Source organism: Phodopus roborovskii, unplaced genomic scaffold, assembly GCF_943737965.1.
Source record: "Phodopus roborovskii unplaced genomic scaffold, PHOROB, whole genome shotgun sequence".
NCBI lineage: Eukaryota > Metazoa > Chordata > Mammalia > Rodentia > Cricetidae > Phodopus > Phodopus roborovskii.
This window is the reverse complement of record NW_026125778.1, coordinates 308,173-334,661: the sequence shown is the minus strand read 5'-3', so window position 1 is coordinate 334,661 and position 26,489 is coordinate 308,173. Positions and strand designations below refer to the sequence as shown.

General features: G+C 41.1%; 1 protein-coding gene across 5 annotated transcripts in view; it reads left to right on the top strand.

The window, feature by feature from the left end:
• The window catches only part of Mamld1 (mastermind like domain containing 1), a 133,813-nt gene that overhangs the window by 56,832 nt on the left and 50,492 nt on the right, over nucleotides 1-26,489 (top strand). For 4 of the 5 annotated variants that reach the window (XM_051178628.1, XM_051178629.1, XM_051178630.1 and 1 more), the window contains one exon: nucleotides 11,824-11,982. The exons of the other annotated variant lie outside the window; for it this stretch is intronic. In XM_051178628.1, the coding sequence (XP_051034585.1) occupies nucleotides 11,887-11,982 (96 nt within the window). In that variant the 5' untranslated portion in view covers nucleotides 11,824-11,886. The remainder of the gene's footprint in view (nucleotides 1-11,823; nucleotides 11,983-26,489) is intronic. 5 annotated transcript variants of the gene reach the window in all.

Genomic DNA, 26,489 nt, shown 5'->3' with positions numbered 1-26,489 from the left:
TGAGAAAGTGTTCCCTGCAAGAGGTCATGCTCATATAGAGGTAGTACTAGCTCCTTTCAATACCGCACAGAAAATACTAGCTGATCTTCCTGACGAACATGATTAAAAACATTCTCAATAAAAAGCTAGCAAACAGAATTTAATATCACACCAAACAAAATTCAAACTATCTGATCCTAGAGCATTCCTTTTGCCAGATTGGGAGTGGGGTGAGGTCAAAGATGTTAGACAAGCTCTCTACAACTAAGGCACAATTCAGCCCTTCACACTTTCGCATGGGGAGTTTTAACAATTTTGACTCCTTTTTTCAAAATTACAATAACAGTTTTTAATACTGGGTAGTTTGGACATTTGTGTTTTAGGAAAATTGCTCCATTTCTTTAAAAATTCCAAATTTAATATGTATAATGGTGTCTTTCTCATCTATAGTGTGTGAAACAATAATTCCTTTTTCATTCATTGTAATTTTTAGTTTTTAGATTCAATATACCTTTTTCCATTGGGTTTCTCTCTATTGCTTTTGTTTTCGGTGTCATTTATTTGAACTCTTCTGTTTCTTTCTGCTTGTTTCGCGTTTCAATTATCTTTTTCAAAGTGTTTTGAGTGAGTGCTTAAATTATCTTCTTACTTCTAATGTAAGCATTAATGCTATGAATCTGTCTTAGGACAACTTTACTCATGCTCCACAAATTTTGATATATTGTGGAATCATTTTCATTCCTATTCATAGTCAACATATTTTCTTCAGAATGCTGACACGATTTTCAAAGCTAGAGCTTTTGTTTCTGTGTTTTGAATTTTTTTCATCTTTTTCTATTATTTTATAATTTGATTCCATTATAGTCACAGAAAATGTCATTTATTATTTCAATGCTTTTAAATTTTTGTAGGTCATTTTTTAGTTCACTATTATATCCTATATTTTTCAGCTTAGTTATATCTTTTTAGAGTATTGATGCCTTTACCTATGTAATGTCTTTCTTGATCCACAAATATTTTCTTTGCTCTAAAGTCGATCTTATGTAATATTACTGAAATAGTCTTGATATCATTTAGATTCATGTTTGCATAATTTATTTCTTTTGATAATAGTTTTTCTTTATTCTTTAAACTTTCATACATGTATGTAATAAATATGATCATATCCATTTCCAATTTCCCTTTTTCAACTTCCCATCATATTCTCCCAATGTGTTCCCTTCCCAATGGCTGATTTTAGTGCTGCCTATTTGTGGATGAATCTGGTGTCTTCTACTTGAGCATGAGTAGCATATCAGTGGTCATGTCCTCAAAAAAGAAGAGTGGTTCTTCCTCCCCCAACAACTATAAACTTCTAGTACCTCCTCCATATGGCATGTGTTTGTAGATCAACTGCCCCAATCTATGCCAAAATTTGACCTGGGCTGATCTTTTTTATGATAATAATTTTATTTAAATTTGAAAAAAAGCTTGTTTTACATGTCAATCCCACTTCCCTTACCCTCCCCTCCTCCCCTACCCCCCTTCCTACCTGCATCCCATCTCCTTTCTGCTCCCCAGAGAGGGTGAGGACTTCCATGGGGGAGTCTTCAAAGTCTGTCATATCATTTGGAGCAGGGCCCAGGCCCTCTGCTATGTGCCCAGGCTGAGAAAGTATCCCTCTATGTGGATTCTTATACTAGGGATAAATACTGATCCACTACCAGAGACACCATAAACTGCCCAGTCCTCCTAAAAGACACAGAGTCTGTGTTAGTCCTATGCTGGTTTCCCAGCTAGCATTCTGGGGTCCATGAGCTCCCCCTTGTTCAGGTCAGCTGTCTCTGTGGGATTCCCCAGCATGGTCTTGACCCCTTTGCTCATCACTTCTCCCTCTCTGCAATGGATTCCAGGAGTTCAACTCAGTGTCTAGCTGTGGGTGTCTGCTTCTTTTAATCAGCTACTGGATGAAAGTTCTAGGATGGCATATAATGGCATATCAGTCTCATTATTGGGGAAGAGAATTTCAGGTAGCCTCTCCACTATTGCTTAGATTGTTATTTGAGGTCATCCTTGTAGGTCTCTGGATATTTCCATAGTGCCAGAACAGTCTTTAAACCTATAATGGTTCCATCATTAATGGTATCTCTTTTCTTGCTCTCCTATATTCTTTCTATGACTCAATCTTCCTGTTTCCTCATGTTTTCCTCTCCCCTCCTTTTCTCCCCTTCTCTTTCTACTAACTCCTACTCCCCTCCAGACATTCTTCCAATTCGCTCAGGAGATATTGTCCTTTCCCTTTTTCAGGGGACCATGTATGTCTCTCTTAGGGTCCTCCTTGTTTCCTAGCTTTTCTGGCGGTGTGGATTATAGGGTGGTAATCCTTTGCTCTATGTCTAAAATCCATATATGTTTGTCATTTTGTGAATGGGTTACCTCACTCAGGATCTTCACCAACCCCACATCTGACAAAGGGATGATTTCCAAAATATACAAAGAACTAAAGAAGTTAGTCACCCATGCCAAATAATCCAATTAAAAGGTGGGGTTGGTGAATATCTTTTCCCATTTTGTGGGCTGCCATTTTGTCTTGATGGGTGTGTTCTTTGCCTTACACAAACTTTTCAATTTCAGGAGGTTCCAGTTATTAATTGCTGATCTCAGTGTCTGTGCTACTGGTGTTTTGTTCAGGAAGTGGTCTCCTGTACCAATTTGTTCAAGGGTACTTCCCACTTTCTCTTCTAAGAGGTTCAGTGTGGCTGGATTTATCTTGAGGTCTTTGATCCTTTTGGACTTAAGTTTTGTGCATGGCAATACATAGGATTCTATCTGCAGTCTTCTACAAGTGAGCAACCAGTTATGCCGGCACCATTTGTTGAAGATTCTTTCTTTTTTCCATTGTATAATTTTAGCTTCTTTGTCAAAAATCAGGTGTTCATAGGAGTGTTGGTTAATATCAGGGTTTTCAATTCAATTCTATTGGTCTAACTGTCTAATTGTGCAACAATACCAAGCTGTTTTCAGGACTATAATAGAGCTTGAAGTCAAGGATGATGATGCCTGTGAAGTTCCTTTATTGTCAAGGGTTGTTGTTTTGTTTGCCCTGGGTCTTTTGTTTTTCCATAAAGCGTTGAGTATAGTTCTTTCAAGGTCTGTGAAGAATTGCATTGGGATTTTGATGGGGATTGCAGTGAATCTGTAGATTGCTTTTGGCAAGATTGCCATTTTTACTATGTTGATCCTACCTATCCAAGGGCATGGGAGATCTTTCCATGTTCTGGTATCTTTTTTAATTTCTTTCTTATTATATAGGTCTTTCACTTGTTAGTTAGCATTACCCCAAGATATTTTATGTTGTCTGTAGCTATTGTAAAGGGTGATGTTTCTCTGATTTCTTTCTCAAGTCCTTTATCATCTGTATATAGGAGGGATACTGGGGTGTTTTGTTTGTTGTTTGTTTGTTTTTTACTTTATTATTTTACATGTCAATCCCAGTTCCCTCTCCCTCCCTCCCTCACTTTTACCCACTCTGCCCTCTCACATGCACCGTAACCACCCTTCCCTCCCATCCCCCACCCCAATTCCATATGTAGGGCAATGCATCCAGTTGGGGTCATGTAGATCTGACAGGTCATGTGAAGTAGAGACTAGGGCTTCTCTCCTGTCTCCAGGTTAAGGCAGTTATCCCTCATGGGGGATGTGTTCGCAAGGTCCTTTTGTGCACCAGGGATACATCCTGGCTCCATTGTCTGAGGTCCCTTAGACTGCTCAGTCCTTCTGGCTGAGACCCATATTCAGGGGGGCCTGAGTCAGTCCCATGCTGGATTCCCAGCTATTAGTCTGGTGGCCTGTTAGCTCCTCCTTGTTCAGGTCAGCTGTCTCTATGTGTTTCTGCAACCTGGTCTTGTCCTCTCCATCTGCATCTGGGTTGTTTTTGTTTCTTTAGTTAATCTTGTATCCTGCTACTTTGCTGAAGGTGTTTATCAGCTGTAAGAGTTCCCTGGTTTTCGGGCAGGTCACTATGTCAACTATCATCACCTGCAAATAGTGAAAGTTGGACTTCTTCCTTTCCATCTTGTATCCCCTTGATCTCCTTTTGTTGTCTTATTGCTCTAGCTAGAACTTCAAGTACAATACTGAGGAGATATGGAGAGAGTGGACAGTCTTGTCTTGTTCCTGATTTTAGAGGAATCACATTGAATTGTTCTCCATTTATTTTTGATGTTGGTTGTTGGTTTACTGTATATTGCATTTATTATGTTTAGGTATGTTCCTGTTATCCCCGTTCTCTCTAAGACCTTTATCATGAAGGGGTGTTGGTTTTTGTCAAAGGATTTTTCAGCATCTAGTGAGATGATCATGTGGTTTTGTTTTTGTTTTGTAGTTGTTTTGTTTTGTTTTCTTGTGGAGTACAGGTTTTCAAAGTATAACCTGAAGATGCTCTGGATTTACTCAGTGTCTGTTGTTATGTCCCCCTTTTCATTTCTGATTTTGTTAATTTGCACATTCTCTCTCTGACTTTTGGTTAATTTGGATGAAGGTTTCTTGATTTTCTCGGTGAACCAATCCTTTGTTACACTGATTCTTTGTTTTGCTTTCCTAGTTTCTACTTCATTGATTTCTGCCCTTAATTTGATTATCTCCTAGTGTATACTCTTCCCGGGTGAGTCCAGGTGAGTTTGCTTTTCGTTTTGTTGTTGTTCTAGAGCTTTCAGTTGTGCTGTTAATTCTCTAGTGTGACTGTTCTCCAGGTTCTTCATGTGGACACTTAGTGCTATGAACTTTCCTCTTAGCACTGCTTTCAAAGTGTCCCATAAGTTTGGGTATGTTGTGTCTTCATTCTCATTGAATTCTAGGAAATCTTTAATTTCTTTCTTTATTCCTTCCTTTACCAGGGAATGGTGCAATTGCACATTGTTCAATTCCCATGAGTTTGTAGGGTTTCTGCAATTTGTGTTGTTGTTGAATTTTAACTTGAAAGCATGGTAGTCTGATAAAATATAGGAGTTATTCCAACTTGGTTGTATCTTTTGAGGTTTTCTATATTGCCAAGTGTATAGTTAATTTTAGAGAAGGTTCCATGTGGCACTGAGAAGTGGGTACATTTTTTTATGTTTGGATGGAATGTTCTATAAATGTGTGTTAAACTCAATTGGGACATAACTTCTGAGAGTTCCTTTGTTAACTTTCTGTCTGGTCGACCTGTCTAGTGTTGAGAATGGGATGTTGAAATCTCCCACTATAAGTATGTGATGTTTTAAGTTTAAGCTTTGAGTTTTAGTAATGTTTCTTTTATGAACAGGGGTGCCTTTGTATTTGGGGCATAGATGTTCATAATTGAGACTTCATCTTGGTGGATTTCTCCTGCGATGAATAAGAAATGACCTTCTTCATCTCTTTTGAATGATTTTAATTGAAAGTCTAATTTGTTAGAAGTTAGGATTGCTACACTGGCTTCCAATCCATTTGATTGGAAAATGTTTCCCCAACCCTTAACTCTGAGGTAACATCTTTCTTTAAAATTGAGGTGTGTTTATTGTATTCAGAAGGATAGATTCTGTCTTTGTAGCCAGTCTGTTAGCCTGTGTCTTTTTATAGGCAAGTTATGATCATTAATATTGAGGGATATTAATGACCATTGATTGTTAATTCTTGTTTGTTTTGGATTTGGTGGTGGTGGTGGTAAATTTTCCCCCATTCTTCTTATGGCTATTGCCTATGTTTTTGAGGGTTTAGTTAACTTCCTTGATTTGTAGTTTTCTTCCCAAAACTTTCTGTAAGGCTGGATTAGTTGATAAATATTGTTTAAATCTGGTTTTGTCATGAAATACCTTGGTTTATCCATCTATAGTGGTTGAAAGCTTTTCTGGCTACAGTAGTCTGGGCTGGCATCCATGGTCTCTTTGTGTTGGTAGAATCTTCTGGCTTTCAGAGTTTCCATGGAGAAGTCGGGTGTAATTCTGATAGGCTTTCCTTTCTATGTCACTTGGCCTTTTTCCTTTGCTGCTCTTAATATTCTTTCTTTATTCTGTACGTTTGTTGCTTTGATTATTATTTTGTGGTCCACTCTATCTGGTGTTCTATAAGCTTCTTTTACTTTCTTTGGCATGTCTTTCTTTAGGATGGGAAAGTTTTCTTCTATGATTTTGTTGAATATTTTTTCTGCACCTTGAGTTGGGTTTCTTCACCTTCTTCTATATATGTTATTGTTGGGTTTAGCCTTTTCACAGTGTCCCATATTTCCTGCATATTTTGTGTTAGTGATTTGTTGGACTTATGATTTTCTTTGGTCGATGAATCTGTTTCTCGTGTATCTTCAGCACCTGAGTTTCTCTCTTCGATCCCTTGTATTCTGTTGGTTATGCTGCATCTGTAGTTCCTGATCATTTACCCAGCTTTTCTATTTCCAGCATTCTCTCAGATTGTGTTTTTAATTTATTGTCTCTATTTCAGCTTTCAAACCTTGCACTATTTGAAGTGTTTCTTGCAATTTTTGGTTTGTCTTTTCTTCCAGTTCTTTAAAGGATTTTCTTATTTCAGCTTGTAGGTTCTCTATCATCTTCATGAAGTTTTTTTTAGAGACTTTTTCTTCTGCTTCATCTGTATTGGGATGTTCAGGTCTTACTGATGTGGAGTCCCTAGACTCTGGTTGTTGACTGTGTTCTTATACTGTCGTCTACCCATCCCTTCTTCCAGTGCATTCCAATGGGGTCTCTCCTTTTCCTTGTGGGTATAGGAACAAGGTTCTCTGCTGGTGGGTGCAAGTAAATCCAATACTCCAATGGCTCTCTTCCTCTTGTGGGTGGTGGTGGGACTAGGGTGCTGGCAAACTCTGGATGAACTGATCTGCTGGGGAAGGTTACCTGCTATGCTGTCCCCAGGCCTCAGGAGGCTCCAAGCAGGGCCCCAGAAGTCAGGCCCATATTTACTCTGTCCTATGGGTGGAGGTGAGACTATGATGCAGGCATACTCCGGATGGGCTGGTCCACCAGTGCACAGTCCCCAGTCTGCTGGAAGCTCATAGCAGGGCACTGCAAAGTGATTTCCTCCCATGGGTGAAGGCAGGACCAGGATGCTGGCAGATTCTAGATGGGATTGTCTGCCTGGATGGGCTCCCCTGTGCATGCACAGGCCCCAGGCCTCAGGAAGCTCCAAGCAGGGCCCTGGAAGGCAGACCAGAAACAGGACCAGGCTTACCTTCTCCGGTGGTTGGAGGTGGGACTAGGGCACAGGAAGTCTCTGGATTGGCTGATCTGCAGTGATGGGGTCCCCTGCACACAGTACCCAGTCCTCAGGAGGCTTTAAGCAGCCTGGCTCTTGTGTATATAACAATAGCTGCTATGTGTTCAAGAGTTTTGTAATCATGTGATATCTAAAAGATAGCTTTCATATTACCTTTCTCCATCCTCTGGGTTGTATATTATTTCTGCCTCTTCCATGATATTCCCTGAGCCTAGAATGAGGGAACTAATAAAGATGTCTTTTGACATACCAAAATTAAACTAAAACTAAATAAACAATTTAAACATCTATAAACAGTGATGTGAATGAAGCAGTAGTAAAAAGCCTCCCAACCAAAAAATATAGTTAAGAACCAGATGGATTCATCAAATTCTACCACAATTTTAAAGGATCACTTGAATTATCCCATAAAATAGAAAAAAAGGAGGCTTCCTCTTTTCTTTTTTACTTTAACAAAAGCAGCATTTCCCAGATGATTCCCAAATGCAATGAAGTCACCACACAAAAATAAAACAAAATTATAGGCTAATTTTCCTGATAAACAAAGATGCAAAATTTTTCACAATACTGGCAAACCGAACTCAGTACTGCATAAAAAAGACCATTCATCACGATTAACCTGCTTTATTCCATCAATTCAGAGATGGTTCAAAATTCATATATCAATAAGTGATTAATCATATAAATGGAAAAATGACAGAAACCACATGATCATCTCAATAAACACATGAAAAATGTGAGCAAAACCCAACATCCTTTAAAGATAAGTCTGTATAATACAGCCTAGATACAACAAGCCTATTGCCAACATCATGCTAAATGGAGGAAAACCTCAAAAGATTTCCCACTAAGAACAGGAATAAGGCAATGGTGCCCACACTCTCTCCCTCTATTAATATAGTACTTGAAGTCATAGTTAGAACAGCATGACAAGAGAAGGAAATAAAAGGGATACAACTGGGAAAAGAAATCAAGGTATCCCTATTTGCAGATGATTGATATATATATATATATATATATATATATATATATATATATATATGAGACCACAAAAGCCCCACAAAAACACTCTTACAGATAATTAATTTGAGCAAGTGCAAGACACAAAATTGACACACAAAAATCAACAGCCAAACTATATACCAATGACAAACAGAGTGAAAAAGAAAGGGAAGCAGTCCCATTCACAGTAGCCACCCAAAATATTAAAGACTTTTCTGATGGAAATTTCAAGACACTGAAGAAAGAAATTGACACTAAAAGATGGAAAGGCACCCCATGCTCATGAGATCAAAGTGTTATGGTATCAAATGACATCAAAGATAATATGAAAAACTATCTTATCAAGAGCAATCTACTGGCTCAGTGCAATCATCTTAAATCAAATTTCCAATGCCATTATTCACAGACAGAAACATTCCAAAATTTCACATACAGGCACAAAAGACTTGGGATAACCAAACCATTCCTGAACATCAGAAAAAAAAAAAAAAAACTACTGTGTAAGATTTCACCATACCTGCTGATTTCATACTATTCTACAGAGATGTGATAATGAAAATAGCATGTTACTGGCACTAAAACAAACACATAGATAAATGAAAAAGAGTTGAAGACCTAGATAACAATCCACACAACTACAATTACCTGACTTTTTGACAAAAATGCCAAAAATATGCATTGGATAAAAAGCATTTTCAAAGAACAATCTGAGAAAACTGGATGTCCACATGAGCAACTTCTAGAACATCACTTTGAAACTCCGTAAATTATCTTTGAGCAAACATCTTAAAATACTATGTTATTAGGTTATCTCTTTTTATCTTATTTGCCAAAGTCTTAGATCATTGTTTAATATATTTGCTGATATTAGTGTTCATTCATACCTACTTACATGTTTTCTTTCTGTTCCCCATGAGTTTTTTTTTTTCAATTTTTCTTTTTCCCATCTGTCTATGCATTACTTAAGTAATTTTTAGAATAACATTTTATTCATCTATAGTGTTTTTACTCTGTCTTTTTGTGGTAGTTGCCCTCAGTACTACTGTCTGTGTATGTGTGCATAACTTAAAATATACTAGTATCAAATGAGGTAGGAAAACCTTGCATTTCTCTCTACCTTTTATTTCTGTTTCTAATGTCATTGTGTTAAATATTTCCTTCATATATATTTAAAACTGTAAGGCGTACGGTTTTTTCTCTTGCCGCCGCCCGCAGTCTTGTTCCGCCACCGCGCCAGCCCCAAATAACACACAGAGACTCTGTATTTGGTACAATACTGTTGGCCCTGTTACTTGTTTCTTATCGGCTAGCTCTGCCTTAATTATTAACCCATTTCTGCTGATCTATGTATTTCTCTTACCAGGGAGCCGGCGGCATACTGCTTTCTTCAGACTCTCCATCTTGACTTCTCCTTCCTACTTCCTCTTTCCTCCTTGTCTCCTAGTCCCTCCTATCTTCCTTTCCTATTGGCCAACAGTGCTTTATTATTAACCAGTATGAGAAACATATACAGAATGACATCTCCCATCAAAAACTATATTAGACAATATTATAATTGGTATTTCAACCATCAACAAAATTTATGAAATTTAAGCATGGAATAAAATCTATCCTATTTAACTATATTTTTTTTTAACTTTCTATTTGTCTTTCTTCTTTGGCAATACCAGAATTTCTTCTTCAATTGTTTTCTGTTTGGAGAACTTCCTTTAAGTATTATCTTAGTAGAAGCATAGTGTTGATAAATTTCCTTGGTTTTCCTCTATCTAAAATTGTCAAGATTCCCCTTCTACATCTGAAACATAATCCCACTTTTGAGGATCATTGTATTATTTTCTTGTGACCTCCACGGCTTCTGAACAAATATTTGCCATCATTGAAATTAGTAGTATGTCTGTTTTTCCTTCTATCCCAGTCTTTGTCTTCACATTGCAGAAGTTGAGCTATAAAGGGTACAAGAAATCAACTATTCTCTCCATTCCCTTTTGGTTCGATCCACTATGGGTACCTAAGTTATTGTGGTTTCTGGTTCTAATATTTCAATTTCCTGAGAAGCATTATTGTATTTCTTGGGGGAAGCATTTAAATTACTGCTATGTTAAAATTCTAGTCAGGTAATTGCAACATCTGTGTCACACTAATTAATAATAATTTTCATTTAACTTTAGGCCTTTTTTCTAAAATCTGGGGTTTTTAATATCTTAAAACTGTTTTTTATTTAAATCTTCTGTTTTGATTTGTCTGTCAGGAAAGGGAGATATCATCTTTCTTTTACCTAGTAATATAGAAGTCCAAGTAAACTAGATAGCTTCTTTGATGTAAAGGAGGTTGGGGCCTCTTATTAGTGCTAGGCAAGCATGATATATACCAGTCCTCACTAGACATGTCCTGCTATCACTCCAGTGGGATTGGGAGAAGTGTCCCATTGCTGTCAAGTAGGGTTACAGTAGGCTCTCTACTTGATCTTTGCTCACGGAATAGGATGGTATCTCAATGTCTTTTCTGGCAGTTAGCTGGAATAAAATGGTTTTGGTTTAAGGGTTTCAGTCTCAGAAGGATTTTTTTTCTGATCCTGTGCCTAGAAAAAGCAAGCCTTTGTTGAAGTATTTTGTTTGTGCCCATTGGCACTTGAGGTTGCTTGTTTCTTTGGCTATAAATCTAGTAGAATATTTGAAGCAAAAGAAATCCCAGGGAACACATCAGTGTTACTCATCAGATCCCAAGGTCCCTAGACAATTTATATGCTCTCTATCTTACAGAATCCTCTGATGTTTGTTTTATATAACATAACAAAGTTTTTTTTGTTGTTGTTGTTGTTTTCACTCAGTGGGAAAATGGGAAAAAGTGCTTTTCTGACATTCCTAACATCAAGATTGTAGTGTCTGGTACCATATAGGCAAGAAAGATTACAGCAAGGAAAGATAACCCTATATTTGAATACCTTAACATATTTCTTATTTCACATGTAGCTTGTGGCAAACAGAAAACAGTTTTCCTGGGTTTACCTGTCTAGCATCCGGCCTGGAGGATGTGCTGGAGTAGCACATTAGTGTCCTGTCAACAAATACACCAGGGTTTCTGAGCCCCTTTCAGCATCCATTACTTCTTTGCAGTGTCAGTTGTGTTTGGAACTATTGGTCTGATCCCTTGGCTGGATACTAATGTGACCAGAGTTGCATAGGCTCTAAACTATCCCTTTGATTCTGCCACCATGCTTTTTACTAAAGTGAAACATCTCCAAAAATGGGAGAGCCCTCCTTGAGTCCCACGCAAAATCAAAGCCAGAATTAGGACTCATTTGGCCCAATTGTATTGCCAGTGTGATTTTGAACTCATCAAGCCCCTCCTCCACCTTCTCTTCTGCTTTAAAGTGCAGTTTATCTATCTCGTGGACATGAATGACCATTTTATCCTGGGCGACTGCCTTAGGGGGCATATTCCTCTTTCCTGGGTGGGGGGAGGGGACGTGGCCCATGAGAATGGTTTGGTGGGAAAAAAGACAGGAAAATGAGTGAGGAAGATCCTTCACAAGCCTTCCTTCAAAGTTGAAAGCCTGTGATTCATGGGGTCAATGGTCTCATCTTCATATCTGAAAGACAGTATACTTTTTGTCTCCTTAAGCCCTGTGTCTAGGTCGTTTGGGAAACGCCTTGGAGAGTCAAGAATAAAATTGCAGGTCAAACAATGGATGACTGGAAAAGTCGGCTTGTAATCGAGAGCATGCTTCCCCATTTCAACATGGTGGGAAATCGTCAGGAGCCCAGAAAGCTCCAGGAATCGGTCAGAAAATGGGCTATGGGGGGAGGGGGTTGTTGAATGCTTCTAACCTTAAATTTGAAATGAGATGTGTTGTTGAAATTCTTTGTGCAAATTGGGTGCTGGAGACCAACTGAAAATATAAGGGACTTAAATCAAGAAGAACTACCCCTGAACCTGTGGGTTTCTAGAATTAAAGAAAAAAGAAAGAAAAAAGAAACAAACAAACAAACAAACTGGGCATAGAAAGGGATTCCTATTTACTGTCTGGGCCTGGTGTCTTTTCTCAAAGTCATTTGTCACATTTGTGATTTCTTCTCTAGGAATTCAAACATCATCCAAGTGTCTGAAACTCAGTACTGGGGATTCTAGTGGTCCTTCTAAATGCAAGCATGACAGTAGGAAGTATGAGAGCCTCTGGTTGCTGGAGTCTGGCAGACGGTGCCTGCATCACCAGTCTACCAAGATTAGGTTAGCAGGAGCTGCAGCAAACACAATGGCTGTTATCTCAGGGTATTAGCCCACAGGGGAGTGGCTTGCTTAATCTCTGAAAGTAATAGAGCAGAAGGGAAATGGTTCCTATAGAGCCATGGATCTGTTTCCTTCCTGCTCATGGAACTGGGAGCCCTGAGCTCTGAGGTAATGTCATTTCACATAACTGGGAGACTTATCTTCCCCAGTTCCCAGGGCAATCTGCTTTGTTCATTTTAGGAATTTTGTTATGTGTACAGGTGTGAGTTATTGAATCATGTTTCTTTTTTCCCTTCATTGTCAACAATGTATTGTGGATATGCTATTAAGTAGAGTGCATAATCTTTTAAAAAATTATTTGGTGAGTAGAGTACTACAACATTCGTAGAAATGGGCAATCAGACAGGATAGACAGAGAAAGATGGATTGGTTGGCCAGTGTGGCCTGTTTACAACCTTCCAGCAATCAACTGAGGCATTTCAGAAGAGAATCTCTAACACCCATTGAACAATGCTTTATATTTCAAACTCCTCTCTGATGGTCAACATTTGACTCTGTAAAGGGAAGTATCTAGTATGTTCCCAGAGTCCACAATCAGTTTAGGCTTGATTTTAAATTCTTCCTTTGTTTTCCACTCTCGTGGGCATAATCCTAGGCATAAATGTGGGTGATCTATAGGTACAGACAGGAGGCTTCCCTGCTCCTCACTCACTGTCCAGACCCTTCATAAAAATGAAGTGATTCTAGTAAGTTACATTTTGTTTCCATCTATATAGGTCATTGTGCATGGCATCTAGAGATCACTGTCCTTGGAGTGGGTTCTTAAAGCAATTTTCACTGTAGAACAGTTATCTTTGCTCATGCCATTTGCTGGCTTGGGTTCTCATGGCAAATGACCTCTAGTAGCCTTCATAATCCTTGCAAGAATGCACATTTATTTCTTTAGTCACACCTCACACTTGACCAAAATCACCTGTTTTTCCTCTTTCGTGGCACATTTCATTCTCTGTCCTTGGCTCAGAGTGCCCCAATTGAAGGGGTCCAAAAATATACCTGAGTTTCTGAAAGCATCTCCATCAGATGAGGCTTTTCCTCAGCTGAAACTGCATCTGTCTTGGAAAACGCATATGCTCACCAAAAGGAATAGTACTGAGAGCCTGCTCTACAGTGCCTGATAAGCACTGTTTCTCCCATCTGTGAGCATCCAGGGCAGCTCTTGGAGTGCTATGAGAGCAGCAGCTGAGTTTTAGTGGTCAATCAATCCCTGGAGCCTCAGGAAGGTACCTAATGGGAGCTTCCAACTTTGCTGCAGCTGCTGAGGATCTGAACAGCAGGGGACTAGAGAAGAGTCACAAATTGACAGATGAATAGCAGCATATCCTGGGTGTTCAACAACAACAGCAAAAACTGCTGTCCAAAGACATTACCTGCAGGGATTCAAATGACCATGGCTGAAGACTGTCCTTAGCAGTAACTAGCTAGCCTTCCAGGTGTGGTCTTAGCTGGATTTCATATGTTTCCATTGTTGGTTGTATTTCAGAGGCTTAATGACATCCAGGGTTAATATTCTGGTCCCAAGAAACAGCATGTTCATCCACTGCCCTCTAGAAAATACAATTCATATGAACCAATAGCAAGAATAACTGCCTGGATTTCAGTATTGACTAGATGTTAATATTTTGCTTAGCATTTAGGGACCACTCCCTCCTGATTACACTAAGAAGTCATTACCACACGGAAACTGAGACACAGATAGGTTAAGCACCTTGGCCAAAGCCATAGACCTAATAACAGGCATCTTTCAGAGCACATTGTCCTGCACCATACTCTGCAGGAAAGCTTCTTTTGAAACACAAAAGATGGAGTGCACTTTACAAAGTAAAGAAATGTAGTGATTCAAGTTCCTTTTCAGCATCATTGTTCATCTAGTACCATGATTACTTAATGACTGCTGTGGCAAAGGAAAAAGAGGTTTTCTTTTGGCAATGTTTGGCTATCTATCCAAGGTTAGTGGATTCAGTCAGCGTGTAGAACATCATGTCCTTTCCTTTGAAGTTAAGACTGGACTCCTTCTACAGATCCAGTAGGTTGATTGAAAAGCTCAAAGGCATTGAGTGCTCCAGAGCCTGCATGGGGCAAAGACTAAGTGTTCAAGTCACATGTCATCTCTGCCTCTGTCTGTACCTATTCCATTTGTACAGCAGTTTCTGAGCACAATGGAGGAGTTGGTCTGAGGATATAGCTCAGTGGGCACAGTGTACTCAGTATGCACACAGCTCCTGTTTCAGTCCTCTTTACCGCCAAAAGAAATACCACAAACTCTTCTAAATATAACACAAATGGGGAAGTTAAGGTCAATAAATGTATAGTTTGGGAAAGAAAAGGGCACGTACCCTCTGTTCATCATCTATGTTCAGTGCCCCAATGTTAAATAATGCTATAGGTTACAATAAGTTGGCATGCCCAGTACATCTTCTAAGCTTGCCAACTACTCTTTGGCTGAAAGAGAGGATGTTCTTATCACTTTCTTTATGAACAAAATAATAAGGTCTGAGGAACGCAGTACCTTGTGGAGAATAGCAAATGAGAGGGTGGGGAGCTACATCAACATTCCCTTGAATAGTCCTAAGGGCAGTGTGCTCTCCCCCTACAGAATGACCCAAACCGACCCCAATCTGCCTCCTCACCTCTAATTGAAAAGTGGAAAAATGAATTCTGAGAAGGTAGTACATAACCCCACCTATAAAGAGTATGTGGAGATTTGAATTGCTGAAATAATACTGCCACACTTCCATCTGACCCATTTCTTTAAAGATGCCCAGTAGGAGGAACCACTCTTTACCTCCAGGCCAAGGTCTGTGCCCATCAACCTTAGAGCTCTGTTCTTTTATTTGCACAAAAAGCAAACTCAGAAAGGAGATCTCAGAGCCTAAAAGCTGCAACTAGTGGTATAACCTGGAATAAGTCCCCTTCAGTTTGAATTCTGAGAGCACAGATATGATTTATAAGGGCCTGTCTATGTCCTGCCTCCTGCTACAATCCCAGTGTCCTTTGCATGTGCATAGCTCTAAGCTAGAGTCTGTGACCCAGGACTGTAGTCTTCCTTCACCAAGAGCATGTCTATTCTATGTTGAAGTTGAGACCAGGAGGAGTGAGTCTGCTGCTTCCCACTTTACTGCTTTCTATGAGTGGATTAGAGCCTCCAGTATACACATTCAGCCCTGGGTATAAGACAAGAGCCATGGACAGAAGAAAATTCTAGGTGTCCTCGTGCTTTCATCCCAGTGGCATAAACAGGTGAAAAGTGGATAGCATCTTTCTTTCATTCTGGTGGTTACCTTTACCCCTCAGACAAGCAGTCTACTTCTAGCCTGGCAGCAAACCAGGCTGCTTTGGAATTGTATGGGAAGACATGTGAAGAATTGAAGTGACTCTGAAATCTCGAGGTTCAATGTTGGGGGTCTTTGCTAATATTCTCTACTTCATGTAGGCTATAGGCCTGCTACAAATGCAAGTCTGGGCTCAAGAGAGAGGATCCAATGTATGTGGGTTACACTACTGAGATCCAGGTGATGCCTGAGAGAAGGCTCAACCACTTACTGAGATCTTAACTTGAGCCTTGAGGTCCCAGTTTCCTCAATGGTCAAGTGGGCTTAATAAGTACTTGCTGCCTGCTTCTGGATCTCTGAGGTTATGAGTTAGACAAAGATATGGACTTGTCCTAAAGCACACAGGCTATGACTGCTCTTGGCACCTTTTTAGCAATCAGAAGTTGGCATTGGCTCAAAATTATTTCTTTCAACCAGAAAGGCAACGAACAATGTGTCCTTGGAGCTCAGTTTGGAATACAGAGGACCCCTAAGGATGGCTATAGTCTCATCAGCAGCCCCGTTGCATAGAGGAGAGCTGGATTTATAGTGCAACTCTGAGCATTCTGGGTCAAGGCCTGCAGTGCATATGTGCCTTGCTATTTTGGGGATCTTCCCCATGGAGCACGCAGCTGTTCGCTCCCTTTGCCCACTCTGCCCCCCTTCTCCTCCTTCTGCAGCAAGGGCCCTTTCTTGATATTGACACCCAAGCAGGGAGGGAAGCCAGGCACAGGCTTTGCCTGCAGACTGCTCTCTTGGGCAAGGACAGAGCAACTTTCAGCTTGAAGGACACTACCAGGCTTAGCATCTGGGTCCTAGCTGAGAAAATCAGTGACCTGCAAATCAGCCTGTTAGTGGGGGATGATGCTGGGCAGGGAAATCCATTTCGCAGCTGGCTTCCACAGGCATGTGGAAGCTTGGTGATACCTACCTCTGAACTTATGGGAGCACATAATGGCCTTATCTGAATTCCTACTCAGCCCCTCCTGCAAATTCCATATTAGGCCCAAGGTAACAGGTGTCTGGAAAGGAACCACTCCAGGCAACACTGAAAACCAAATTTCATTCCTTTCTAGGGAATGTGCAACCCTGGGAGCCAAGGCTTGGGGATGTGAGCATATGGAACCCCAAAATGCAGGCAAGCCTGTGCAAACTCAGGATTTTGCTTTGCACTAAACACCCTCAGCTGGAGAACTTGATACATGTCTTTTTATGCAAAGATGTGGCTCAGAAGCTAACATTGAGGCACTGTGTTCCAGACTTCTGAGGGTAGCTAGAGCACAGGCTTCTCAAGTCTGGACTACGGAATTCAGTTTCTGTAATGAGTGTGGAATAATATAGTATACCTTGTATCCTGCCAATTCTGTCTGCCTGCCTTCCTCTGCTTTCTCATCTCCCTCTTCCTTCTCACAGATGGACGTCCCTAGGATTTCAGTGTTAGAAAGGTAGGTATAAACTACATGCCAGGGTTTTACCACCGGTACTCAAGCCCAAGGCCCAGCTGCTTCTTTTGTCACTTGCCACTCTTTTAATCCCTTGCCACTCAGTGCAGGCTTGCCTCTGTCTGGCTTCCTCCAGTGCCACAGGTTCCCTACCATTTCCTACCATTTCCCTAGCTGTTTCCCCATGCCTTATCTTCCCAAAGCTATCTGCTCCCATCCTGGCTTGTGCCTGAGACCTCTTGATCCTTCTGAGCAGCAACTGATGCTAAGCACCTTGCATAGGGTAGATGCTCAGCAACATCACTGGGCCAATTGCTGCACTTACCAGTTTCTGGGAAGTGGTTGTCTTGAAGCCTTCTGCTGGGAACAGGAAAACAAGATAGATAATTTGCAGAATGCCATTTTTACAGAGTGTAATTCCAACCTGCAGGTGTCAGCTGAGTTATGCACAGAGGCCAGGTGATTTAGGGGTTCAAAGATGAGGGGTAAATAATTTTAACTTTCAGAGGCATGTTGTAGAGGTGAAAAAATGCATAGCTAGTTCAGCCGCCTCCAGATTGGTTAGAGCCATTGGGGTAAGGTAAAAGAGTAGACAGTGAAGCCATATTAACAAAGCGGCCTTGAAGGCCAGAGAGATATGCTCTGTACAAAATTCAAATTGCCCAACTGTGTACAAAGGCCGAGGGAGCAAGGCCCACTAGAATCCATGAGGGGATGTTATTCTCTCCTTTCTTTGCAGCCACAGAGTACTTGCCAACAGTTGTGCAATAAGTGTCATTAGCGTTGGTGAAGCATAGCATTTGGGACTGCTACATAAATTGCACAGTTCAGAAATGGTCACTCAGCTTTCATTATGATTGAAATAATAAAGCTGTTCTGCTTCCAGAAGGTTGCAGGCATACTCCCTTATGGGCCTGCACCACATGGTGCCCTGCTGTGTGAGGAAGGGTCTTTGGAAATATGTTGTTTCCCAGGGGAAAGAGTTCAACCCATGCTCTAGGCAGTGTCTTGGTAAACTGCACACTGGGACCACATGTAGCCACAGGCTGCCTTGGTAAATAAAGTCCTGTTAACCCCCGGCCCTACCTAGCCTTTAGCATACAGTTTAATCACACAGTTGCAACAGCAGCAAGCACTATGTGGCCTGAAAAAGTTTCAGCTAGTTACTATATGGCCTTTTCCAACATTTGTAAATTGTGACTCATGTCACTGTGCAGGTGGTTCATTTTTCTAGAGGCCATTGTTTTTCCCTAATAAGTAAGTGCCACCTTCAGTACGCACTTGAGGTAAAGTCTCGTGGCCTTACGCTTGGCTGTGTGTTCATCTTCCCCTCCTTTGTCCTAGTTGATCCCAGCCCCATGCTCTAGGTCCCATGTTCCTTTTCCTTCCCATGACATTCATTTCCCCTCCCATGAGCATCCAGAAAGAGCTTTCAACAAACATTGAGCTGATCTTTCCTCTGCTTCACCTTTCCCCATAATGGCTTCCCGACTGCAAAAAAACAGAGTCCAAGCCCCTTCCCATGGCCTGTGAGGCCCCAGGAGAGCTCATGGCTACTGCCCAGCTCACTGAATGCCAGGCCTACTAGCTGCCTGCTAGTCTCCGAAAGAGGCCAAGAGCCTTTCCCCCAGGGCCTTCCAGCCTGTTACTCTCCTCCCCAGAGTACTGTGCCCCACTACGGTAACCTGCTTCCTGCGTTTGACCATATTTTAATCTTCCAAAGACTTCTGATCTTGTTCTTATTGCTAATGTGGCTTGGAGTTAGAACTCCAGCTCCCTTACCCTGGTTCTTCTCTGCCCAATTTGAATGCATTTTGGTGGGACTCAAGTGTTCTGGATCCCCAGTCGGCCTTGCCTAGTACGATTGGAAGCCTTTATCTCCATAGTGGATAGAGAGACTTATGCCCTTTCTTTAGCTGTTTCTTTTTATGGAATAAGTTTCAGGCGCTGATGTTCTCTAGCGTTACGCCTGCCCATATGACTCTCAGAAAAACTAAACATGTTCCTGTCTCTCTTCCTTTCTCAAGGGAAGGCTTTAAGATTGAGAACAATTAACTTGGCCTATACAAAATAGCTGCAGGAAGTAATTTCCTAAACACGAGCACCCTTCCCTTGCTTTCTGAATACATGGTTTCACACAGCAAATTGTATAGAAACTCCCAACTCTCCATCCCCTTTTTAATGACCATCTGGCATGTAAAGGACTTACTTTGCTCTGCCCTAACCTGTACTTACAGCTGACATAAAATTACTTACGTTATTGGCAGTATACTGACAAACACAAATCTGCTTAGTTTTCCCAAATTATTTAGCTCCATTTTCTCCCAAAGAGTCAGATTTACTGTTTGTAAGAAATTAAGGAGCCAGGCATGGTGGCTTAGGCCTGTAAGCACACAGGAGGGAGATTTAGGCAGGGGAATCACTATAAGTTATGTGCTAGCTTGGGCTACATAGTGAGTTCAAGGCCATCTAGCCATCTAGGGCTATAGAGTGAGGCCCTATATAATTTATCTATCTATCTATCTATCTATCTATCTATCTATCTATCCTATCATCTCTCCCTCTCTCACCTATCTATCTCTGTCTCTGTCTCTGTCTCTCTCTCTCTCTCTCTCTCTCTCTCACTAAATCTCCCTCTTAGCCAGTCAGTGGGAGCTTCTTAGAGTGTTGTGAGAAGGAGATATCTATAAGATCACCCTCTTTCTGGGAACGATCACTGTCAGCAACAGCATTTCCATCATCTACCCCCAGTGCCACATAACCACCACTACTACCAACATCTCTACTACTCGTTTTATCTAGTCTACCAGCAACATCACCACCACCTCTGCTGCCATTAACAACATCACTCCTGCTGCGATCATTCCCGCCATAACCACTAGATAGTTATCCATTACCTTTGCTACCTGCTCTTCTACCACATTCAACATTGATGACATCATGATCACTGTCGTCACCTCTGTCAATTCTATCACTTCCACAATCTCCACTGCCATCATTATCACCCTACTACCTATGCCTCTGCCCTCTTCCCCCCTGCACTCCAGACATGCACACACATTCACACGTGCACACACACACACACACACACACACACGCACGCACACTGAGAGGACATTTTCCATTATCATAGACATAATACATATAGTGAAATAAATAAATTTTAAAATTATTTTCATATAACTTACTCTTGTTTACTCTGTCCTTTGGAGCTATAGAATAATATGTTTGTGGTCAAAACTGAATTAGAATTCATTACAGGACTGCGTTAATAGCCTCAAATGCACACTCTAAAAAAATAAGTTTAAATGAAGGAGCTTTCACTTCATAAAACGATGCACTGAGGATTTTCTTTCAATGACAAATTCCTGCTGCATTTTATTACGATTTGGTTTACAAAAGTTAGCCTTGCACACAGCTGTTCAGGAGCATAGCCAACAACTAAAGGAAGATCCGCCTTGAATGGCAAATGTTGCTGAGTAAACCATGTTAACAGCTATTTTAGGACCACCAAGAATGTGTTTGAATGTTCAGGCTTGAAAAGAGAGATAATATTTGATATCTACACCATGCCAGGCACTATGCTAACTTTACATTTCTAAGGCACTATGCTAACTTTACATTTCTAAGTTTCCAGAATCCTTAAAAGAAAGTAGTATGGTAGCCTCACTCCCATTTTGTATGTAGGAAAAACACAGCCTCTCTCCAGACCCCATAGGACCTTATATTGCTCAATTCTACAATTAGAATTTAATATCTTTTTCATAATACTATCTATTTTCCTGCAAAGCTTTAATATGCAAAGAATATCCAGCAGTTTAGACAGATGCACACCAAAGCCCCAAAGGCCCCTCAGGCTACATAATGGGCTTTGGAATCAAATGGTTGGGCCCAGGAGGTTCAGCAAATCCCTATAAGCCAAACTCCCTTCGTGTACAACCTGAAGAAGGAACTTCCTTCTCTGAGGCTATCACTAACTGTTTCACCCTTTGATGTGTGATTTAGAAAACCCTGGGGAAGTATAACAGTCCCTATAGGGAAATCAAAACACTGTAACCAACACTGAACAGCAGGGTTTTATCCTCTTGGTACATAAAGCTGAAATGACCTGGCATTCCTTTGATGCCCCAGAATAAACTCCAAGTTCAACCAAGGAAGTCTGCCTTACTATAGAAGTGTCCACACATTCATCACCATGGATGACTGAGTTCTTGACATTCTGGTACTAGACTATATGCTAGAGTCTTGAATGTCACTGTCTCCTCTGCCACTCACTAACTGCATGACTTTATTGAGTTGCTTGGCCTCTCTGAGACACTTTTAACCTATGAGCAAAAGTGTTATCCTAAGCAGAGCCCTGCCTACTGCTAGGATTATTTTTGGAAGTCAAGGACCATGAATAAGAAAACACACTGATCACTGACAAAGGCTGAGATCTTAACAAAAGCCTGTCATTAATAACACCAAGACATGATTATAAAGGCCTAGAAAAAGTCCAGCATCTCAAGAATCTGTATAGATCCTGTTGTTGATTGAGTTCTTATTTGCAAATGGCATAGATTCCTCAACGTTCAAAAAGGCTTTGTTACCTGTAGTCACCATAGCCAAGATCTGCCTTGTCCTGATTCCTTCTTCGTTGTCTGTCTGCCTGCCCTGCCTGCCTGCCTCTCTCCCTGTCCCCCTGCCCTCTCTCTTCCTCTCTCTCTCTCTCTCTCTCTCTCTCTGCCTCTCTCTTTCCCTCTCTCTTCCTGTGTGTGTCTGTGTGCATGTGTCTCTCCCTGTCTTTCTCTGTCTCTGTCTCCTCCTCCCTTTTCCTCCCCTCTCTCTGTCATACTAGTTATTATTGTTTTACTTTTTGTGAGTTTTCTGAGACAGGATCTTACTATCTTCTAGACTTGAATTTCCTATTAGGCCAGGCTAGCCTCTAGTTTGTGACACTCCTATTTGTGCTAAGATTACACTTGTATAGCACCACACCAATTGCTTCTTCTGGCTGTGTTGTTCCAAGAAACAGTTCTAGAGGAGTTATTTGCCCAGGTGGTTAAATAGATGAGAACTACATAATGATCTTGCCATTTTCTAGGTTCCAGACACAGAGCTGGGTCATAGGGTTTGAGATATGTAGATGTAGCTGATGAGACACAACTAGCTTCTGGAATGACAAGGCCTTCATAGGTCTTTGTGTCTTGAGACAAATACAGTCCAAGTACAAGCTCATTTATCTGGGATGAGAACGCCATGCCCCATCCAACACAAATCACAGTGACATCAAGTTCCCTCAAATCTTGCTTTAAGAGTCTAGAGCTTTGCCAACATTTCCCAAGTTGTAGTTTTGGGTCAGAAAGGATTCTGGGTCTTGAGAAAGCACAGGGCCAGTTGTCTGGTTACTGCATTTTCCTTGGCCTTCTGCCTCTCCTAGGAGTTAGCATGGAGTGCAGGAGACACTGGATGCCTTCTCTGGGCCTTACAGTGGGACATTCACTGCCTGTATTTGCCTGTGGTCCTTGCAGGGGCCACATGCAGTGCCAGGTACTGGGAGACGGAGCAGAAGATTCAGAAGGCAGCCAATATAGTTCAGTGGGCAGTGCTTGCCTAGTATGCACAAAGACCATCACCCATAAAAAAAGAAACTCCTGATGTTTCTCTTGTCCATTCTTGAAGTTGACAGAGTCCTCCTATATAGCTGAAATGGTAGATGTTTTTAAGAGGACCTAAATTGTGAAAGAAAAAAAAAATAGTTTGGGGGGCTTCAGAAAGCTAAGCACTGGAATTATCCTATGACTCAGCCATTCCACTTCCCCCAAACCAAAAGTAGACTTACAATAAAATGTATCCTTAAGTATTCACAGCAGCATTGTTTGAAATACACATGAGGATGAGCAGGAGTGATGTTATGAAATGCTGTCTTCTCGATATGACATGGCTATCACAGTCATGAACTACAGAAGCTGAAGTTTCTGTATAAGATCGGCCAGTGAACTCCATTTTAGATATATAGATGATCTCCTGGCCTTACCACATATTGAGTAGCTATTGGCAGTGGGTAGCTGCTGGGGAAGGGAGAATCCTTCTTTTGAGAGAAGGTGACCACAAATAGGTTTTTCATGATCCTGGGGGATGACCCCTCAACCATGCACATATAAACAACACTAACTGGATTTAGTGGGTTATTTTTTTTAACAGACACAACAATAGGAGGAAGAATCATTGTAGAGGATATGTGGGTCTAGCAGGGTAGAAGTGATATTTCATTGCATACATGTATGAAAATTCTCAACAATAAGGAAAAATTAAAATATGTCAATAGATAGAAACAACACAGTTATCCACCATTCAGTAAATAGGTAGAAAAAAGTACAGAAAAAGGAATGGTTGCAGGGCCTGAAGACAGGAGACATTCAGCTTAATGGTTAAAATGTTTCCATCTGGGGTGAGGGAAGAATTGTGGAACTGGATGATGGTAATGGTTGAACAGCATCCTGAATGGACTAAACACCACAGAAGTTTAAGTTGAATAAATTTCAATAAGGTATGGTGACTCAGACTTACAATCCTAGTACTCAGAAGGCTGAGGCAAGAGGATCATCATGACTTCAAGTCTAGCCTAGAGTCATAGTTTCAAGGTAGCCTATGAGACTATGTTTTTTCTTAAATTATTCCATGCTATGTCAATTTTACCACAATTTACAAGAAAGGGGAAAATCCTCTGGACTGTCTATTGTTCCTTATCTTGTGTCTCCTTGAAGCCTCTGCTTGGATGCTGTTAGAGTTCCCCCCCCCCAAGTTTGTACCTAATTCTAACTGGGTTCAATATTTCTCCAGATAATTTGAGGCTAAAGTGGGCTTCTCCATATAAGCATGCTATGCCTCTGCCCAACTGATGAATTTGTTCCATCCAGTCAAATAAATTCTCTGAGGAAGAGCATCTGGGATTGGGATCACCTTTGAGGCCTAGGGAAATAGAACTCAATGGATTCTAATACACATACAATATAATTCAATAGCCACTAGGGCGCTAGTACACAGGGGACTGCCAGATCATGGCTTGAGATGTGTTAGTGCTTCCATGTTCATCTAGTCACAACCAGAGTCTTAGAGCTACCCAACATGGTCCATGGTTTCTCCACAGCTCTCCTAACTAAAAGCACCCTGGTACTTAATATTTCTATAAATGCTTTCACATAGATAATGGATCTCTGCTTCTTCAGTCTAGTTCTGACAGGTGTCAAGTCTCTGAAATGTACTAGGAATCTCCCTAAAACACTACTCAGACCACCAAGTCTCAGTTCAGGGGATTCTCCGCATATCTCTCTTCTAATCATATTACCAGTACAAATAAAGTGTCCATCATACCTGGTGGTTCAACATTGCATCAGGAGAGCAAGCCCATAAGGTGATATTCATGAGAAGAAGACCTGAGTAGACTAGGAGAAAGGGAAAAGGAGAGATCTAATAGCACCCATCCTACATGCCCTCATCAGCCCAATAGGAAGACTCAGAAGAGCTTTGTGGTATAAAGGTAGGGCCAGTCTGCTTGGCTGGTTTATGAGTGATGTCCCGGGGGAGGTGTGGAAAGCTGGAGATAGAGTCTGTCATAGCCCAGGGCAGCGTAGAGACATTTAAGCACAATGATGAAATTTGACAACTTACCAGCCTATGGTTTGTGTGAACTCTACTGGCTTGCAAGATGTCTAAGAATTACTGCCTAAGGGTGTCTTCTACTAGCCCTGTCACTGTACAGATAAAGGGCCTTCTGTCACTTTTAAGTACTACCCAGGTACATGTTAGAGCCCTTTTTACCTCACATTTTGATGTCTTCCATGTTTTGTTGCCTCTTTGATGTCCTGAAGCAAAAGGAATATTTTCTTGGTTCCTTGGCTATGCAGCTGGGCTGCACCTTAGTCACATTTTCCCAGTAGTAAAAGGTTGAATAGTCAAAAAGTTCTACACAATTCATATCATTCAACTGAGTCCTGAAATGAAACACTGTGTAGAGTGGAGGGCCCCACAGTAGCTAGAGAGGGCTCTTTCAGACTCACACATGGAATCATGGTATACCAGCATCTTCCTGGTACATTGGCATGGACTGTGTATGAAGACCATCCACTGCTACTCTGAGACCACCTGCCTAATAATCTGGCCCTAATCGCCCCCAAAAAAGGAAATGTCTTGTCCTAGAGGTTGGAATTAGGAGCCTATGTTTGTGTCTAGCACTAAGCATGCAGTCTCTGCTGATGCAGAGCAAGGCAAAGGCATTAACAAATCCCTATATTTAGATCAAGTTTCATGCTCTAGACAATCTAGAGCAATTAGCACCCAGAGGCTCTTGCCTATCCTAATCACCCACAATTCTCTAGAGGCACTTGTCTTGCAATTCTGGGAAAGATGACAATCTTGGTTGCCCTACGGAAACTACAGTTTATGGGGACATTTTGCTCAAAACCAACATGCAAATGATACAGGTTTAATAGAGAAATTGATAGTATATACATGGATATTTATCTGTGCATCTGTAGTTATTCAGATATTTGCTCTAATATCTCCCATCCTATAAGCCCAGTCCTGATATGCACACATGTGCATCTAGTCATACACAAAATAATGGGTTGGCATATGTCACCTTACCCAATTTTCAGTGGCAGCAGAAGCTATGAAACTGAAGCAGAACCCTCCCCAGGAAAGACAGCTGGTTTTCTTTGTCCTTGATGCCCTTTTGCTAAATGTTGAAAGCTCTTAATGCTGAGTCTCAAACACAGAGCTGTAGCTTCTTATTAAAAAGAAAAATCTCAGAAGAGCCTATGACTGCCTCTCTACCGAAACAGCAGCCTAGTTGGGGAGTACTCAGGAGACATACCTGAGGGCAGTCAAGGAGAGACTGCCTCCTCATTAGCTACCCCTCAGTGTTTACTGTGATGAGCACCAGCAGCATGAGATGTCCCTTGACACCCCAAGGAGGTATCCTGTGCTCTGTTTTGTTAATGAGTATCCAGACAAAAGTAAGTGGGAATCACTTGCATGAATGTGCTTGATGGGTGCACACAGATTCTCACTTATGCTACTGTTGGAGTCTAGGAGTATTGCCTACCTTCCTAATCCCTAGTATCCTTATTCCCAATAGCTTCATGGCAGACTAACAACTAAACAAAACCTCTAGGTGTCCTGCCAGTGAGTTTTCAGAAGCCCACTTGGCCAGAATTCTAGACTTATAGTTTCATTTTCCCTCCCCTCCACCTCATCCCACCATCTATTT